This window comes from Rhinatrema bivittatum, chromosome 5, assembly GCF_901001135.1.
Source record: "Rhinatrema bivittatum chromosome 5, aRhiBiv1.1, whole genome shotgun sequence".
NCBI classification, from domain to species: Eukaryota; Metazoa; Chordata; class Amphibia; order Gymnophiona; family Rhinatrematidae; genus Rhinatrema; species Rhinatrema bivittatum.
In genome coordinates, this window is record NC_042619.1 from 103,311,366 (window position 1) to 103,328,407 (window position 17,042).

The 17,042-nt window shown below is 43.8% G+C and overlaps 1 protein-coding gene across 5 annotated transcripts in view; it reads right to left on the bottom strand.

Moving 5' to 3' along the window:
* LOC115092122 (probable tRNA methyltransferase 9B) overlaps positions 1–17,042 on the bottom strand; it is a 77,828-nt gene that overhangs the window by 18,763 nt on the left and 42,023 nt on the right. For all 5 annotated transcript variants that reach the window (XM_029602686.1, XM_029602682.1, XM_029602683.1 and 2 more), the window contains one exon: positions 11,029–11,202. In XM_029602686.1, coding sequence (XP_029458546.1) covers positions 11,029–11,202 — 174 coding nt within the window. The remainder of the gene's footprint in view (positions 1–11,028; positions 11,203–17,042) is intronic.

Genomic DNA, 17,042 nt, shown 5'->3' on the forward strand with positions numbered 1-17,042 from the left:
GACACCTTTCCTGTCTGTGTAGGCCCGCAGTATTAGAACTCGTGAGAGTAGCACTTCCTCCATGCTGATCTTGTAATTCATGGAGGAAGTGCTAGCCCTGCCAATTTTTAATATCGTAGGGGTCTGCACAGAGGAGGAGGCAGCAGAACGGGCTTCAGTGCCAGAAGAAACAATGAGCGATTGTCTCCTCCCGATAGCCACATGGCAGTGGTGACAGCAGCCGCAGGAATGAGAGAGGCTCTGAGACTGCTGGCAAAACAAAGAGATGGCACCTGCCTTCAGTGTGTATGTGCATGAATGGGAGCTTGTATGTATGTATATATGTGTGTATGTGTGAGAGAATGAGTGCCTGCCTGGGGTCTGTCTGGGTGTGTGTGTGAGAGAGAATGAGTGCCTGCCTGGGTGTATGTGTGTGTGAGAGAATGAGTGCCTGCCTGGGGGTCTGTCTGGGTGTGTGTGTGTGAGAGAATGAGTGCCTGCCTGGGGGTCTGTCTGGGTGTATGAGAATGAGTGCCTGCCTGGGGGTGTGTGTGTGAGAGAATGAGTGCCTGCCTGGGGGTCTGTCTGGGTGTATGTGTGTGAGAGAATGAGTGCCTGCCTGGGTGTATGTGTGTGAGAGAATGAGTGCTTGTCTGTGTGTGTCTCTGTGTGTGAGAAAGGATATTATTTGATGTGTGTTCTGTTTTAAAATATTTTATTGGTGCTTAGACATTTAAAAAAATGTATATGCCTTTAATAGATGTTCTATTTGTCAGTAGTTTTGAAATATTTATTCTTTTATTAGTATGTTTCCACCATCATAATTGATGCTTTATGTTTCTTGATTTTATTGTTTTATGAGGAATGGTGGTTCTGTTTTTCCATTGTTACACTTAGAGTATGGCTTCTTGGGGTTTCCATTTCAATTTTTGTCTGCATATTGCTGGTTCCAATTTGAGATTCTTTATTCTGTATTTGGTGAGGTTATGTCTGCTCTGTGCATGTGACCATTGTGACAGTTCTTGTTTGAGTTCTTAGTGTTACTACTGTAACTCTGGCAGCCTCAACTGTAGTGTCGTCCTGTCTACGTCCCTCCCACCCCAATCTCCTCCTACCCATCACCTCTAATTGACTCTTATCCATACACACATACATTCTTTAATACAATGGAATAACCACAAACACAGATATTGGATAAAAAGGTTACAGCTTTAACAATATATATAGATCCTTAGACAAACTGGCACCTGAGCTAGTATGGCAGTTCCCAAAGACCGGGCTACACCATCACCTCCACCACAGCAACCGAGCAAGGCAACATCGAACCCGGGCATCCCGCCTTGTTCCCAAGCAAGGGGGCCCCAACTTTCGGTGTACGGAACATCCCTGCCCTGCATCAACCAAGGTGCCAGTCAACTGCTGACCCAGACCGTGATGCCCGCCTGTACCAAGTTCAAAATGCCCCTACTGGCCCAGGTAACCACCATAGGCATGAGGTAGGGCACACCCTTGCCTCATATCCCCCACAACATCACTCCCCAACAATCATCCTTCCAGAGCCTCCTGCACGGCATTGTTGAATATATCATAGTCAACGTCTGAAAGATGGACTTTGTCTGGCCTAAACAAACCTTGGCATAGGTCATCTGCCCATTCATGTCTTATCTGGCGACTGCCCAGCTTGCAGGTCCATATGCCAATCTGCCGGTTAACTTTCTTGTGTCCCCTCCTCCACAGTCTTGAATCGTTCAACTTTGGATGAGGAATAATATCTGACCACAAGACATAAGTATGTGGGAACCAAGCAGATAACTTGGCCAAGTCATTCTTGATCCTCATAAATCAACTGCTTGCTTAATAATTCACCAAGGTCGATGCCCCACAAATGTATTATGATGGCATCTGGAGCTGCTCTCGAATCTCTCAAGCACCAAAGAAGGAGCAACAACTGGCTCCAACGCATACCTGGCTTCCCCATCCATGTGATAACCAGCCTGCAAGGTGCCAATCCCAAGTGCGGTCCGTATGGGTGATCGCGTGCTCTCCTAGTGGCCCAATGTACAAAAGAGTGTCCAATAATCCAAGCCATCCATTGAGCCTGGGGTGGATCTACAAAATACAATTAAGTTTCATGAGTAGGATTGCTCACCCAGTCATCCTGACATACAAATTGACTGCTGCAGAACTGCATCTTCCTATTTGCTGTATGGTATCGGTCCGAACACCTGCTTGTGCGGCGCTTGTAGTCACTCCGATCCTAAAGGAGCGTGTGGTAAATTTCCTGGTGTCCAGCCCCATTATTGTTACTGCCATTCTGAGCACAGCAGAGAATTGATAGCTGGTCAATGGGCCCTGGTCGGCGTGTACCAACAGGTGTACACCCCCCACAGGGTCGAACCTCTAGATATTTCTCCATGTTGCGGATCAGACAAGTGCTGCATGCCTTGATCTGCTTCAAAGACAGGACTGTCCTCTTTCCCGTCTGGTCATTTTTTGACCTGTGTATCTTGATGCGGAGTGCTAGAGGTGTACATGGCATGTTCCACAAAAGTATGTCACCGGTGCCTGGATCGTCCTGGTTAGATGTGACCAGCTCGCTTACTCCTAAAGCTCCAAAAAAAAGGCCAACGAGAAGGCAAGGCAATACAGGTTGATTTCGAAGTTGGAGGCACAGATGGATGCCAAGAGTACCCAGAGGGTCCCCAACAGGTTGTGTGTTATTGGAAGTTGTATATTGGTGGTCGGCCCCACCTTTCTCGACCAACCAGCAAACATCCTCTTCAGCAGGAAGGACTTTGTGGGGTCACCCCATCTGCATGCTTTCAAGAAGGCCAGACCTGCTAGATGTTTGACCACAGAGCCTCTGGAAGCCTCCATTTCCTTGGCAGAAGAGACATACTTTACCATCAGGTCCTCCGGGACTGGTCCCTGCCTCCACACATGTTGCATTAGGAATCTTGTCATGTGGTCATAACTTCGACAGTATGCGGACCATGTAGCTACGGCCAAGGATCCCCATACTAAGTCCCTGGTGGTTGAAGACCAATCCTCCACAGGTGCTCTGGCATTGGCATTCCCTGTTCATCCACTGAGGGTACCTGCTTGTGAAACAAATCCCACTTAGCACGAGATAAGGAATCAGTAATACCATTACAAATCCCCGGAACGTGCCTTGCCCTCACTATAATATTGATTCGCAAACCTGCTAGGACCACCTCCCTTAGCAAGTCTACCACTTTGGGGCATTTAGCCGATTGCCTGTTCAAAACCTGTACCACCGCTTGACTGTCACACCAAAAATTATATACTTGTTCTTCAATCTGTCACTCCAAAATATGAGGGTTAACCATATGGGGAATAATTCCAGACATGTGATGTTCCTCATCAACAGCCAATGGGAAATGGAGATGAGGAGTGGTATACACAATTGGTATAAACCACAATAAGAAATGGTATAGTGCTAAAAATTTGCGGATCCTTATACTGGATTAATCAAAAAATGAAGTGAAAAAAGATGTTAGATTCAGCGTTTCCACCTTTATTCATGAATAGTTGAAAGAAGGTTTCGGTCCCCCGACACGGACTGCATTTCGCCCCATGGGCTGTGTCGGGAGGGTCAGAGGCCCAAGAAATCAGCTTATAGTGACAGCAATGAGTATCCAATATGTGAAGCAAAAATAAAATCCATATGCAGTCAGAAGAGACGTCTGTGTATTGTGTGAAGCAACCTGCAGAGGGTGATCCAAGATGGAGTAAACTTCCAAGCGCAAGACAGAACAACGAATTTTAAACTATGTCGGGCAAACTAGGGTGAACAAAAAGCAGAGGGACAGAAGAAGCTCCGATATGGACCATAATATACTATATTATATAGTATATTATGGATTTTATTTCTGTTTCACGTATTGGATACTCAATGCTGTCACTATAAGCTGATTTCTTGGGCCTCTGTCCCACCCGACGCAGCCCATGTGGCGAAACGCGGTCCGTGTCAGGGGACCGAAACCTTCTTTCAACTATTCATGAATAAAGGTGGAAACGCTGAATCTAACATGTTCCTCATCAAGTCAACATCAGCCCACTTCGCTGGCCAAGGCTCGGTGCACCAAGATCACTGACAAAGTAACCCGAAGCCCCATCCCCCTGAGGCATCCGAGTGTATGTCCAAGTCTCTGCTAGAGAGTGGAGGTCCCTGCCATATGGACAGACTGTTAAATTTGTTAAAAAATGATGCTCATATGGCGATATCTGCGCACATTGCCTTCAACACTCTTATGAAGTAGTGCGGCTTACTGATGCCAACTGTGAAGGCAGCCAATCTCCTCAAGAAAACTAGCCCCATAGGAATTACTCAACAGGCAAAGTTCAGTGTCCCCAAGATGGTGTGGATCGATCGCAGCGTGAGATTTTTTGCTGTTGATTTTATGTTGATCAAATCCAGCTCTATGCCAAGAAAACAAATGATGGTTGAAGGACCTTCGGTTTTGTTGTGGGCCAGGGGAATACCGAAGTCGTCAGCAACAGATTGGAATTCCTGCAATAGGCGTGCGATTCTTTCGGCCCAACGAATAAAAAAATCATCTAAGTAATGGATGGTATTGCTTGATCCTGTCCACTGTGATGTCACCCAATGAAGGAAAGAGCTAAAGAGCTCAAAGTAGGTACATGACACCAAGCATCCCACTGACATGCATTTATCAAAGAAGTATTGGTTTGTGAAACAAAAGCCCAACAACGGGAAGCTCTTCAGATGAACCAACAGTAGCCTGAATGCTGACTCTATATCTGACTTTGCCATTAACGTGCCCGCACCACACTTCCTGAGCAATGCAATCGCTAGGTTAAAGGTAGAGAATTGGACTGAGCACTCTTCTGGAGGGAGATGATTGTTCACAGAAGAGCCTGGAGGGTAGGATAGGTTCTGGATGAGATGGAACATTCCCTTTTCCTTCTTGGGAATCACTGCCAGCTGTGAAAGATACATTTTCTGAAAAGGTTGATGTGAAAATGGACCTGCCATACGTCTTTGTGCCAACTCTGTGTCCAATTTTGCTTGTACATGGAAGCATGTCACGTTGCTGATGGAGCATTGGGGGTAGTTGTCCCACCCAGCTCACCCTGGAATGGAATAGGGAATCTATAGTGGAGAACTTGTAAAATCCACTGTGCCTCTCTATGCTTGGGGGTATCAATTGAGCCAAGGGACTATAGTCAACAAGGCAATGGGTGATGGTGTTTTACCAAATTGCTGGAACCTATCTCCTTCCTGTTGGTTTCTTGGAGCATTTCGTGACTGAGTGAGGAGTGGTACAGAAGGAACAAACATGCTTGAACTTGCAGTCCTGGAAGGTGCATGTCACTTTGTTGTAATGCCAGCATGTGTTATTTTGTGCCTAAGCTGCCCCCATAGCCTGCGTGGTCAATGGAGACTTCCTCGACACTGTGAGAATACTCCTTTGCCACTTGCCTTGCGCATCATCTGCTTCACCCACAAGCTGGCATCCTGCATTCCCCAGGATGAAACGATTTTCTTCCATCTTGTCTCGGAATTTCTCATCGTTATTCAGCCATGCCCAGCCTTCATGTTCCCTGTATGCTTCGAGGATGTTATCTGCGTAGCTCAGCATGGGACCATACTGGGAGGTATCCTCATGCCCCACCACACTTATCATACACAGGAAAGCACAGGTCCAATTTATAAGTTTCCTGGGGACTCTTCTTTCAGCACCCTGTGGTGCGCCCTCCTCCTTCGTCTTCATCCATGCGGCCCTACGACGCCTTCCCTCCAAGATGCAAAATATGTCTATTTAAACTCACTTCCGAATCTTCCTGCATAGTGATTTGGGAACACCTCCCACAGTTCAGATAGGGTGGTGAATGCTGGGGAACCTCTGGATTCTTTGCCTGCTCCCGCTGCCACAAGCTGAGGGTTGGTATCGTCCATGAGGTCAGAGTCAGATATCGCTGAAGAGTTACTGTTTGAACTCGAGGTGGCCCTAAGCTTGTGCTTAGCCTTGTCTCTTTTGTGGCCAGCCAGCTTGCCCCCATTCGCACGTGTCCCCTTCAGTATGCATACAACTCCTGGCCTCCCCTCATGTCTCACCCTCAACACCTTCTCTATTCTGGGCTGCTGGCTCTGCGATGCTGGATATTGCGACTACAGCCTGATTCTGTAGATTAGGCTGTGTTCTTGGGTCATTTTGGGTCGCTGGTCCGATTTGTGATACCATCATTGTCGGCATGTTCCCAAGGGTCTCCTGCATACCGGTCGTGGTGCCTCCTTCTGCTGCTCCCATGCTGCCCAGGCTGGGAAACGAGACCTCTCGTGCTGTCTGCCCGACTGTGTGGGGTGCAGGTTCCGGGTATGGGAGCTGACCGGTTCTCCCATGGTGGGGGGTATGAATACGGACTGACCAAACTGCCAAATGAAAAGGAATCCCACTGTGTGACTCCATTGTATGGACGAATAGCCAGGCCCCATCCGGGGGCCAAGACAGGGGCACTGGGACCACAGGCCGGTCTCTGCTGCTATGCTACGTTGTCAAAGTTCATATATGTTGGGTAGCCGGTGGCATAACCCTGCCCTTCGTATCCGGACTGCCACTGCAGGCCCCCCGAGCCCTCCAATGTGCCTTTTGTATTCACAGGGCTCACGTACCCCCAACTGTGTGGAGGACCTTGTTGATTCGTGTTCCACCCAGTTTGTGGCTGTGCGCTTCCAAGGGGTCTCTGGTGAGTGGTGGAAGAAACCAGTGCCCCGAAGGGGATGTCCTGCTGTGAGTGAAGCTCTGCAGACACCGTCGGAATTGCCATCTCCCTTGCTGCATGTCTGGTAGGTGAGCTCCCTCCGTCCAACCGGGTCTCATCTGATGAGGACCCGCCAGATCCCCTACCTGGTCAGACAAGTTGGCAGTCACGTGCCTTGCCAATGCCTGTCTTGTCTTAGGCAGACATGTTTCCTACCACCCTGGTTGCTCATCTGTCTCACCCATTTTCATCGCTGTGATGTCATCTGTGTTTCGGGCACAGCGGTCGGAGTGGGAGCCATTCCGTAATTAGCCCCTGAATATAAACTGTGCGTCGAGGCGGGCCGAGGAAGGAAGGGGAAGGATTGCTGTGCTGTGGCTTGGGTCGCCACAATGCTGGAATACCACCAGCTGGGCGCAACTGGGCATGGTTACGTGGTGGGCTCCAGGCACGGGCCCACATATTTATGTTATGATAAGTTTGCTGCATAGATTTTGAGTGTCTTTTATGTAGGTTTTTGTTTTAGTTCAAAATTGACCTAATTTTAAAAGGCAGGCGTGCGTAAAAACCGGGAGCATCTTCCAGTACACGCTGAAGACCAACTTGATCAAAAAGGGGAGGGCCAGGGGCAGGGATCAGACCAGCACACGCAACCTGCTCCTGCACGGCAGAGCAGGCAAATATGAAAACAACAAAAAAAAGATAGAATGGTTTTAGGAGTCAGGGCGGAGAGGGGAAAAGGGAGGCAGGTTAGCTAGGGGGTTAAGGAAGTTCCCTCCCAGTCCGCTATTGGAGCAGACTGGGAAGGAACTGGGGAAAGGCCCTATTGTGTCGATGACGCTTCTTACAGAAATTTACCCCCTTACATGCGTGCCAATACAAAATCGGGTACGCATGTGCACATGGGTAGCGGATTTTATAACAGGTGTGCGGTGTCAGCACATCCATGTGTGCATGGGTTTTAGAATTTACCTTAATGTGTCTGGCAGTGGAAGGAGTTTGTGCTGCTGTTACTGTGAGGTGCCTGTCTGGATGTGGTGTGGTTATCTGCCTCTCTTTGTGTTTGTGTGTGTCTGATTGCTCCTATCAACAACCTGAAGAAAATAAAAAATGGAATTTTGGGCTTCCGGCTGGCAGCGTGACTGTCTGCTATTTGACTGGTTGGTAAGAGACTCTGACATTGTGTGTGTATATGTATGTATGTATGTATGTATGTATGTGTGTGTGTGTATATACATGTATATATGCATGTATGTGTTTGTGTGTGTGTGTATATATACATATAAATGTATAATATGTAAATATATATTATATAAACGCCAACTCTGGTGGGTGGGGGGCCCAACAATTTGTATGGATGGAAGGAGGGGGCCGAGGCTCAAAATGTTTGCTCACCCTTGCTCTAGGATATGTGTGTTTAGATCTTTGAGTCTGTCCCCAAATGCTTTAGAATGAAGATCACGGACCATTTTAATAGCCACCCTCTGGACCCACTCCATCATGTTTATATTCTTTTGAAGGTGTGGGCTCCAGAATTGTACACAGTATTCCAAGTGAGGACTCACCAGGGACCTATAGAAGGGCATGTACATTGTGCCTCCTATTTATGTTGTTGGCCCAGTGGAGAAGGCAAAAAAAGCTCACATGCATTTGAAAAATGAATGTACTCATGCTGTATTCTTCCACTATCTCCCCCCCCCCCCAACTTAAACCTGTTCAAGGGTGCATCTCTTTTTAACCCGGCTACATGTTTGTGTGCTAAGGAAGCCCATGAGTATTTTCAACCACATAGAGGGCGGCAATTTCCTGCCAGGCCAATTTACCCCGATACATGGCTTTGAAAATAGCTCTCTAGAACTTGGTTTCTAGATCAGATTCCTTAAGGGCGCTCTTCTGTCTCTAGGGAGGAAAGCCCTTAATGAATTTTATCTAAGAACATCAATATGTTTACTAAGCTTTCTTTTTCTACAAGAGATATGAATCCTGTTAATGGCAATGAAAAAACGAGTAACAATATTATACTATTTTGTACTTTAAATTTTGTCCTAATTACAGTAAAATCAATTCTCTTTAGATACATCGGAAAAGTCTTCTTAGACATTTTTAGAACTTGGAATGTTTTCTTTTTTATTCCAATTTTTTTTTTGTCCTTAAACCACAGTAAATGACCTGCTCAGTACAAGATGAAATAGCTACATCATTTTGCTCAAGTCTTAGTGATGCAGTGTATTGCCAACCCAAGTATAAGGTGGGCAATAATAAAAAAGCTCATCCACACAGGTACAACAGCATTTCACCTGTGCCCCACCCCCAATCATCCAAAAAGAGGCAGACAATGGAGGATTCATATCTCTCTTATGAAACAGGTCACAGAATTTATTATTACATTGGGAAGCTAACTTTCAAACAGCTGCATGTGCGCCCATATATGTGTGTATATGGACACACAAAAATCTATTCCTGCATTTTATAACCTGCGCATATATGATATACACAGGTTATAAAATAGATGTAAATGCACCCTGCAGCATGTGCACACATGTAAGAAAAATATGCGAATACATATTGCACTTACCTGGATAAATTCCAACTTATCCGGTTAATAGCGGCACTTATTTGGATAAATTCCGATGTATCTGGCTAAGTCTTAAAATGACCCCAATCCAGTTAAGTCAGATAAGTAGTGCTTTTTAAACTTATCCGAGTATCTGATTTATCTGGATAAGTAGAGTTTTAAGACTTATCTGGGTAAATAGTTACTTGGCTGCTACTTAACCAGATAAGTTGGAACTTGTCCAGATAAGTGCAGCTTTCAAGATTTAGCCAGATAAATCAGAATTTATGAAATTTATGAAATTACCAGTTTTACAAATTAGTCTACCAGTTCATCCAGTCCATCTGCAGGTCGAGACCCTCCTGGCTCTTCAACCTGAACTCCCTCATTTCACCCAGATCTCCCACCCTGTCTGTATTTCACTTTTAAGATGTTTACAATCACTTATTCTCTATTCAAATTTACATCCTTAAATTGCTTATAAAATAGAAACTTGCTAAAATGTTGGCCCTGTCCCAGAATGCCCCTGACCCCTTCCCCTTTTAAACACGTGCAAAGAGAGGTGACACGTGAAACTATACTTCTTCTCCGACGAATAAGTGTTGGGGGAATTTTCAAATCCCTGTACGGGAATATAGGATTTTGTTACAGTTGGCATGTCTATTTGGATTTGTGTGAAAAATCTGTTATCAATCAGGAACTTTCTCCTGAATCCTAATTCAATCAGGCCTGAGTTTTACAGACTGGCCCCTTGGATAAGGCTTCTAAATCATTTTGGGGGCAATTATTGAAAATATACAAAATGCTGCAAAGTGCACAAGTAGTTTTCCCCCTTGGAATTTGCATCAGTTCTCAATTTAAATATGTGCATACTCTCCCCTTGAAAATTGCTTGGAGAAAAATATTCCACAGAGAGTTGCACCTGCTTTTTCTGTGGATATATTTTCCCTGAAAGACAAGCAGCATAGTTTAAAACTGCAAAACTACATCCGTTATCACCGTCCCCCGATCTAACCCTGCCTCTGAACGCCACCTGCTTTTTCCATGGGTAAAAGTAATCATGTTGTCGATCCTCATGCATACTTCTACCTGCACACAGGGTGGGCAATCGTTAGAAAGCCTACTTGTCCAGAGAAAGGGATTTTGAAAATTGCCCTCCTTATAGGAAAATTAGGAGGCAGTGGGAATAGCATACAACAAGGAAGGAGTGTGATTTCAAATCACTATGCAGGGAAAGCCTATCCTTTAAAAAAAAGCCATGAGAACAACTAATCTTTTTTGGGTCTGGTTTGTTTCTGGTGTTGAAAAATCAAAAGATATCAGCTAAATTTATGCTACAAACATTAAACCTATTTTAGCTAATACACTGTATATAGCCCCAGAAAAGTGCTCAGATCTCAAAGAAATGACAACAAAACTTAATCCTTCCGATCCACTGCATTTCTCAAAATGGAACTATTAAAGAGTTAAGAACTGGAATATGCTTGGGTTAAATACAGAAGACAGCGTTAAGGGCATGGGAGGGAGATGACTGGCTATCCCATAGACTCTATGGTGAAGCTGCGAATGGGCACAACTGGGTGGACAAAGGAGGTGTTCATCTGCAAACAATTACTAAGCTATTATGTAATAGCAAGTTGTCGAGGAAAGGAACCTAGATGAGAATGGCTCTCTCTTTTGGAAAGGAAAAGTACTCCATGGTTTACAATAAAAATAATATATTTCAAATGAGAAATCACTGAACTTACCAGCTATAGAAAGGACAGCATCAAAACACTCCTTCCGATAAGGGAGGCAGAGGCTGTCACACACCATTATTTCATAACCATGTTTTCGGGCAGACTCAGCCAAGGGTAAGCAGTAATCACAGCCCACTTTAAATGCCTTAGAGTTGATATGAAGATATTTACCATTTCCACATCCTGAAATGGAAAAACAGTAAAGCTTTCAGAATTCATGCACACAATATTTTTTCTTAAGGTCAAAAAATAAGCAATGCATGTGACACATGTAAGTCTATTACTGACCTTACTGAGCCTGTATCAGAGAAAAGGTAACAAATAAGTGTTTTTAGTCCTTGTTCTGAGCTTCCTCTGTCTACCCTGGGAATGGTGGAACAGCTCATTGTAACAGAGAAATAGGGTTTGTGATTAGAGGCTGTGGATAATGTTGCCAGTCAGATGGAGATGGTATTCTCATAGAACCTCAAAACTGGATTTTTCTATTTTGAAGTAAACTGGCTGTAAACATCTTAATTTTCAATATTTTGTAATAAGTTGTATTGCATCTGTACTTAGGTCTACTTGTTAATATAAAGTATCAAATGAAAAAGAATATCAGATGGACATAGCAAATCATTTACCATCACAGACACATTCCGTACATCTTTTAATTTTAAGAATGTAAAAATACATTTATTAAAATTTATTCTAGGAAGATAAAAAAGATTGTCTTTGAGCCACAAAACAAGTGTATTGAATTCTGAAGATCCTCCCTAGTACTGCTACTTTAATTAAGAACATTTGGGTTTTTTTTTTTAAACTTTCCTTTTATTGCATTTTTCAATTGAAATATTTGAGACACACACCATCATTTTATACATAATTAATACACCACAACTATTAATCAGAATTCTCTAGATAAGCACTACTCTCAGTTTGAGAAAGAGAAAGTCATTTTAATCCATTAATAGACAAAAGAAAACAATCAATAATAACAAATACATAAGGAGCATACAAATTAACTAATCATTATAACCACTTCTAGTCTGGATTATTTACAGAGCAGTCTGTTGTAATGTACATTCTTGATCAGTAAAAATCACACACTAGCCCAAAAACCCAGAATGAACCAGGAAAAACTCTCTCAATTGTCACCAAAAATATGTTTGCAGAACTGTTACAAAAACAGCCTAATTATGCTGATCTAAGATTGCACCTAGAACTTATTGCTATCATTTATATATATATTTTTTATGATGTAATGCACTTAAAAACCAATGTTCCTCGAGTCCAAATAAAGCTTGGAACAACCCATAATAAATACAGAGTACCGAAAATACCAAATTCAGATCTTAGAAGCACTTAGCTCAGTTGTTAATAATCTACCCCGAGATGGTGCCATGTTTAGTCATAAACTGCATCAGGGAATCTTGTCCAGGCTTATTGAGAACTCTCATATGCCCAGCTTGGGGATATTTGGTGTATCTCAACATAAGGGGCCTTAAAGTCTTCCTCCACCAGAGAGGGTTCAGGAGCTGGCTTCTCCTGGAGCCACGGTGAAGTGCTATCTTTGCTTTACACACTGATGTTAAAAATTACGAGGTCAATATTTACAAAACATAACACAGATAACTTATCTGGCTAACATTAGCCAGATGAGTTATCAGGGATATTCAATGGAATAAAAAGTTCTGCTGAATATCCCCAAATAAAGATATCCAGGTAAACCCAAACGGCTAGATTTTAATATCACTGGTTAGGTTTCAAAAGTATCTGGGTACGTATATCCTGATAACTTTACCCTTAACTGGCTATGTCCACAGTTAAGTGCTAATGCAGTGTAAAAAAAAAAAAGAAGACAACTGTGGTATGGGGCCTTTTGGCCTGAACCCCCACCCCCACAAAATAAATAAGGACCCCAGCAGTTGAAATTGCTCCAACCCTCCAAAATAATACATAAAGATAGCAGGCCTATACGCCTGAAAAACTGCCTTCTCCTTTCCTCTCCTCCCCTTGCCCAAAGTTGCTGAATTTATAAAAAAAAAAAAAAAATTAATGCTGGCAAGTCCACCCTTCCCCCTACATCCCCTCACCTGTCAACCTATTCTAAACCCTCCCACCCAGCAAGAACTCCCATACCTTTTACAGTGGCTGGCAGATGGGAAGAAGCACCCAGCTCTTGGCAAATCCAGCATTGCTTCGACAGCAATGCTAGTCACGTAAGCTATTAGCACTGCTGCCAGAGTGCGAGCTATTCGGCTAAATATCTTTGAATAGATGTGAATCGGTTATTTACTCTTTCGGATAGTAGAAAGACTAGGGGGCATTCCATGAAGTTAGCATGGGGCACATTTAAAACTAATCGGAGAAAGTTCTTTTTTACTCAATGCACAATTAAACTCTGGAATTTGTTGCCAGAGGATGTGGCTAGTGCAGTTAGTATAGCTGTGTTGAAAAAAGGATTGGATAAGTTCTTGGAGGAGAAGTCCATTACCTGCTATTAAGTTCACTTAGAGAATAGCCACTGCCATTAGCAATGGTAACATGGAATAGACTTAGTTTTTGGGTACTTGCCAGGTTCTTATGGCCTGGATTGGCCACTGTTGGAAACAGGATGCTGGGCTTGATGGACCCTTGGTCTGACCCAGTATGGCATTTTCTTATGTTCTTATGTTCTACATGTTTCTGGAGAGGATGGTTAAAAAATACGATGTTCTCTATGGCAGGGGTGCCAAATGCGTTCCTCGAGAGCCACAAACAAGCAAGGTTTTCAGGATATCTACATTGTGGATATCCTGAAACCCAGGCCAGTTTGTAGTCCATGATGACCGAAGTTGGCCACCCCTGCTCTATGGCAAGAAGCCTCCAGGATCCTTCAATGCACAAAGCAAAAAATCTGAAAAAGCCATTGCTGCCTCGTTCAGTAAAGTACATAGACCATCATTTCAGGGATGCCAAATGCATGTTTTGCCTCAAACTGTCACATATAAGAAATGGCAGGGGAAAGCCACTGGGAACAGACCCTGACACATACATCTAACTGGACCTGAGCAGAACCTCATCCTCTTCATAGGATCAATGGATCTAGGAGAACAGCATGAGACCCTGATATTGCCTGGAGGTCTGCAGTGCTGGTTTTTGTTTTTTTTTAAAACAAGGTTTGCCTCTTACCTGGATATCTCCAAACCTTGAAGAGCATAAACCAACATTTACAGGTTTATCTCCTTGTTTGAAAGCTCTCCTGATGAAACCATGTTCCCAGACAACACTGATGCAACAAAGTTCTTTGAAAAGTATCTGGGTTTTCCAAAGCAAAGTCCAGAATAAAAAAGTAACTCCCATTAGGCAATCTCATCTTCATTTCCTTGGCAGGATTCCAGTGGCCAACTCCAAGACGGTCTGGTATATTCCTTACCTTCTCTGCAATGGCTATTTCCCTTTTATATAATTCATTTAGTTGGCAATATTTATTGGAGCCAGCAGAACACCAGGCCCAGCTGGTTTTGAACTAGTGAACTGTGGATGAACAACCTGCAACCGTGCTTGGTGAACCATGTCTCGGCTGCTTGCTAGGTGCTTTTCAGCAGGGTCAACTAGAACTGGTTGGATTACATAACTTCTTTTCTGCACTTTGCTTCCTGCTAGCACAACAGATCTCCTGGGCCTACTTTGATGCTCCTGTTCTCGACTACATTCCATGGTCTGAGCTTTGCTGTGTTGATCCCTGTTTTTCCCTCGATTGCTCCTGACCTCTCTCTTGGGCCTGCTTCTTCCCTTTCTGACCCTAGCCTGCTTCCTCACAGTTCTGACCCATACCTAGACTTAAATCTGTATGTGTCTGCTGGACAACCCTTTGTGTCTTCACTCTCACCTCCTCTGGATTCTTAAGGCTGCCTACGCCCCTTTCGTGAACCATAACATGTAATCAGTTTTACTTCTCCAGAGACACCTGGCGGTAGATGAATCTTGTTCTCTCTTCTTTCTCCATGGAGAATTTTAAATATGCTACTACACTTTATTATTTATTGTCTTTTGTCTTACAAAACGTCAGTGCATGAAATTTATAATTATCCTCTATTATCAAACTCCAGATTAGAAATTAGAAAAACTACATGCTTCAAGCACCCCACAAAGTCAAATTGCTATTTCGTCTGAATCATGCCAAATTGGCACTTCATTTTTATGTTTAATTTTAGAGCATTTAGCTTCTCCTGATGAGTTCTGCTAGGGTCAGGGACTGCCAAGTTCCTTTGTCTTTCATGGGTATCTATAATATCCCTAGACCTTATTCTTGCTGTTTAGACAATAGGAACTCACATTCTGACTATAAACTAGTCAAGTCTGAAAACTGTACTGTCGCCATTATTGAAATGGGGACCTCAAAAAATATTATGGAGTAGTTATTGTATGAACGCTGATAAACATGGGAGTGAAATAAATGGCTGGGGTAAATTTTCAAATGATTTCATTGGATAACTTCAGAAGCAAGCCAGGTAAACCTTTGCTTTTAAATGTGTACCCCCCACTGACCAGCTAAATGAAAACTCCCTAAATTCATAAGATGGCCAAATTTAGCCTGTCAAAAAAAGGGCCAGCTCCAGGGACATTGCAGGGGTGGACTTTCGGATTAGCTGAGCAGCCCCAGTCCCATAAATAACTGTCCTATAGCTTGCTGGTCAAATTTTGACCGGCCAGCATTAGATGAACTTTCAACTGAAAACTTAAGAGGTAGATTTTAAAAGCCTTGCTAGTGCAAAAATGGCAACATACGTGCGTAAGTAAGCCACGCGGGAGCTAGGTGAATTTTAAATAGCCGGGAAGGCCGTGTGTACATGAAAGTACATCAATGTATGCGCGTCCAGAAAAAGTAAGGGGGAACAGGGCATGGGCATTCCAGAGGCGGGGACAGCACTGATGTGCATAATCCAGAGATAGCGAGAGAGAGAGAGAGAGAGAGAGAGAGAACGAGTTAGTTTTCGGGAGGCGGGTTGGGGTCTGGTGTTACAGAAACATTCAAGGGTATTCATTATAAAATTGACATCATTAAAGAATTTTATAAGCGATGAAAATTCTAACAAGAGAAGTTGATTTGTACACTGCAGTCTCTGCTAGGTCCATTGTACAAATCATCTCCTTTTCATCGCTTATAAGGACTAAAATTCTTTAATGATGTCAGTTTTACAATGAATATCTCTGAATGTTTCTGTAAAACCACCCCCCCAAAACCCCAACCCACTCCCAAATCAAAGTGCCCTCCTCACAATGCTACATATATTGAGTTTCAGGCTGAGCCTTATAAAGAGTTTCTCTTTCTGACTCGCGCGCACAAGATGTGTGTATAAAGACTGCAGACATACGCACATGAAGAGCATTTTAAAACCTACGCGTATACATTATAAAATAGCGCATATCTTTGCGTGCAACGAAATACGCAGGTTTATGGGTGCACGCGTGGCCCTTTTAAAATCTACCCTTTAGCCAATTATAAGTTCAGTTGAAAATGAGCCGTTTATATTATTCACTTAGGGGGTCGATTTTAAAAGGCGCATGTTATAAAATCCAATGGCTGTGCGCATTTGCGGGCGGTCCGCGACTCGCGCACACAGGAGGGGGGGGGATTTTATAACCTAGGTGTGGCGACGCAATCGGGCCTCCCCCAGTTCACTATACCCCTTCCTACTCTGCCTCCCTTTTGCCCTCTCCTCCCCGACCCCTAAAACCCCGTTCCCTATCTTTTTTTTTGTTTTGTTATTTTGCATTTTTACATGTGTCGGGCTTCTAAAATTTGGGCATTAGCATCTTATTCAAAATGGACCTTTTTACCAAAAGGATTGAAGGCACCTGTATATCTTCTTCAAATTTTACAAACACTGAATTGTGGGTTTAAAAAACGCAAATATACTCTGGGGTAGATTTTCAAAGGGGTACGCGCGTAACCCCCGAAAACCTACCCCAAACCCCCCCCCCCTGCGCGCGCCGAGCCTATTTTGCATAGGCTCGGCGGTGCGCGCAAGCCCCGGGATGCACGTAAGTCCCGGGGC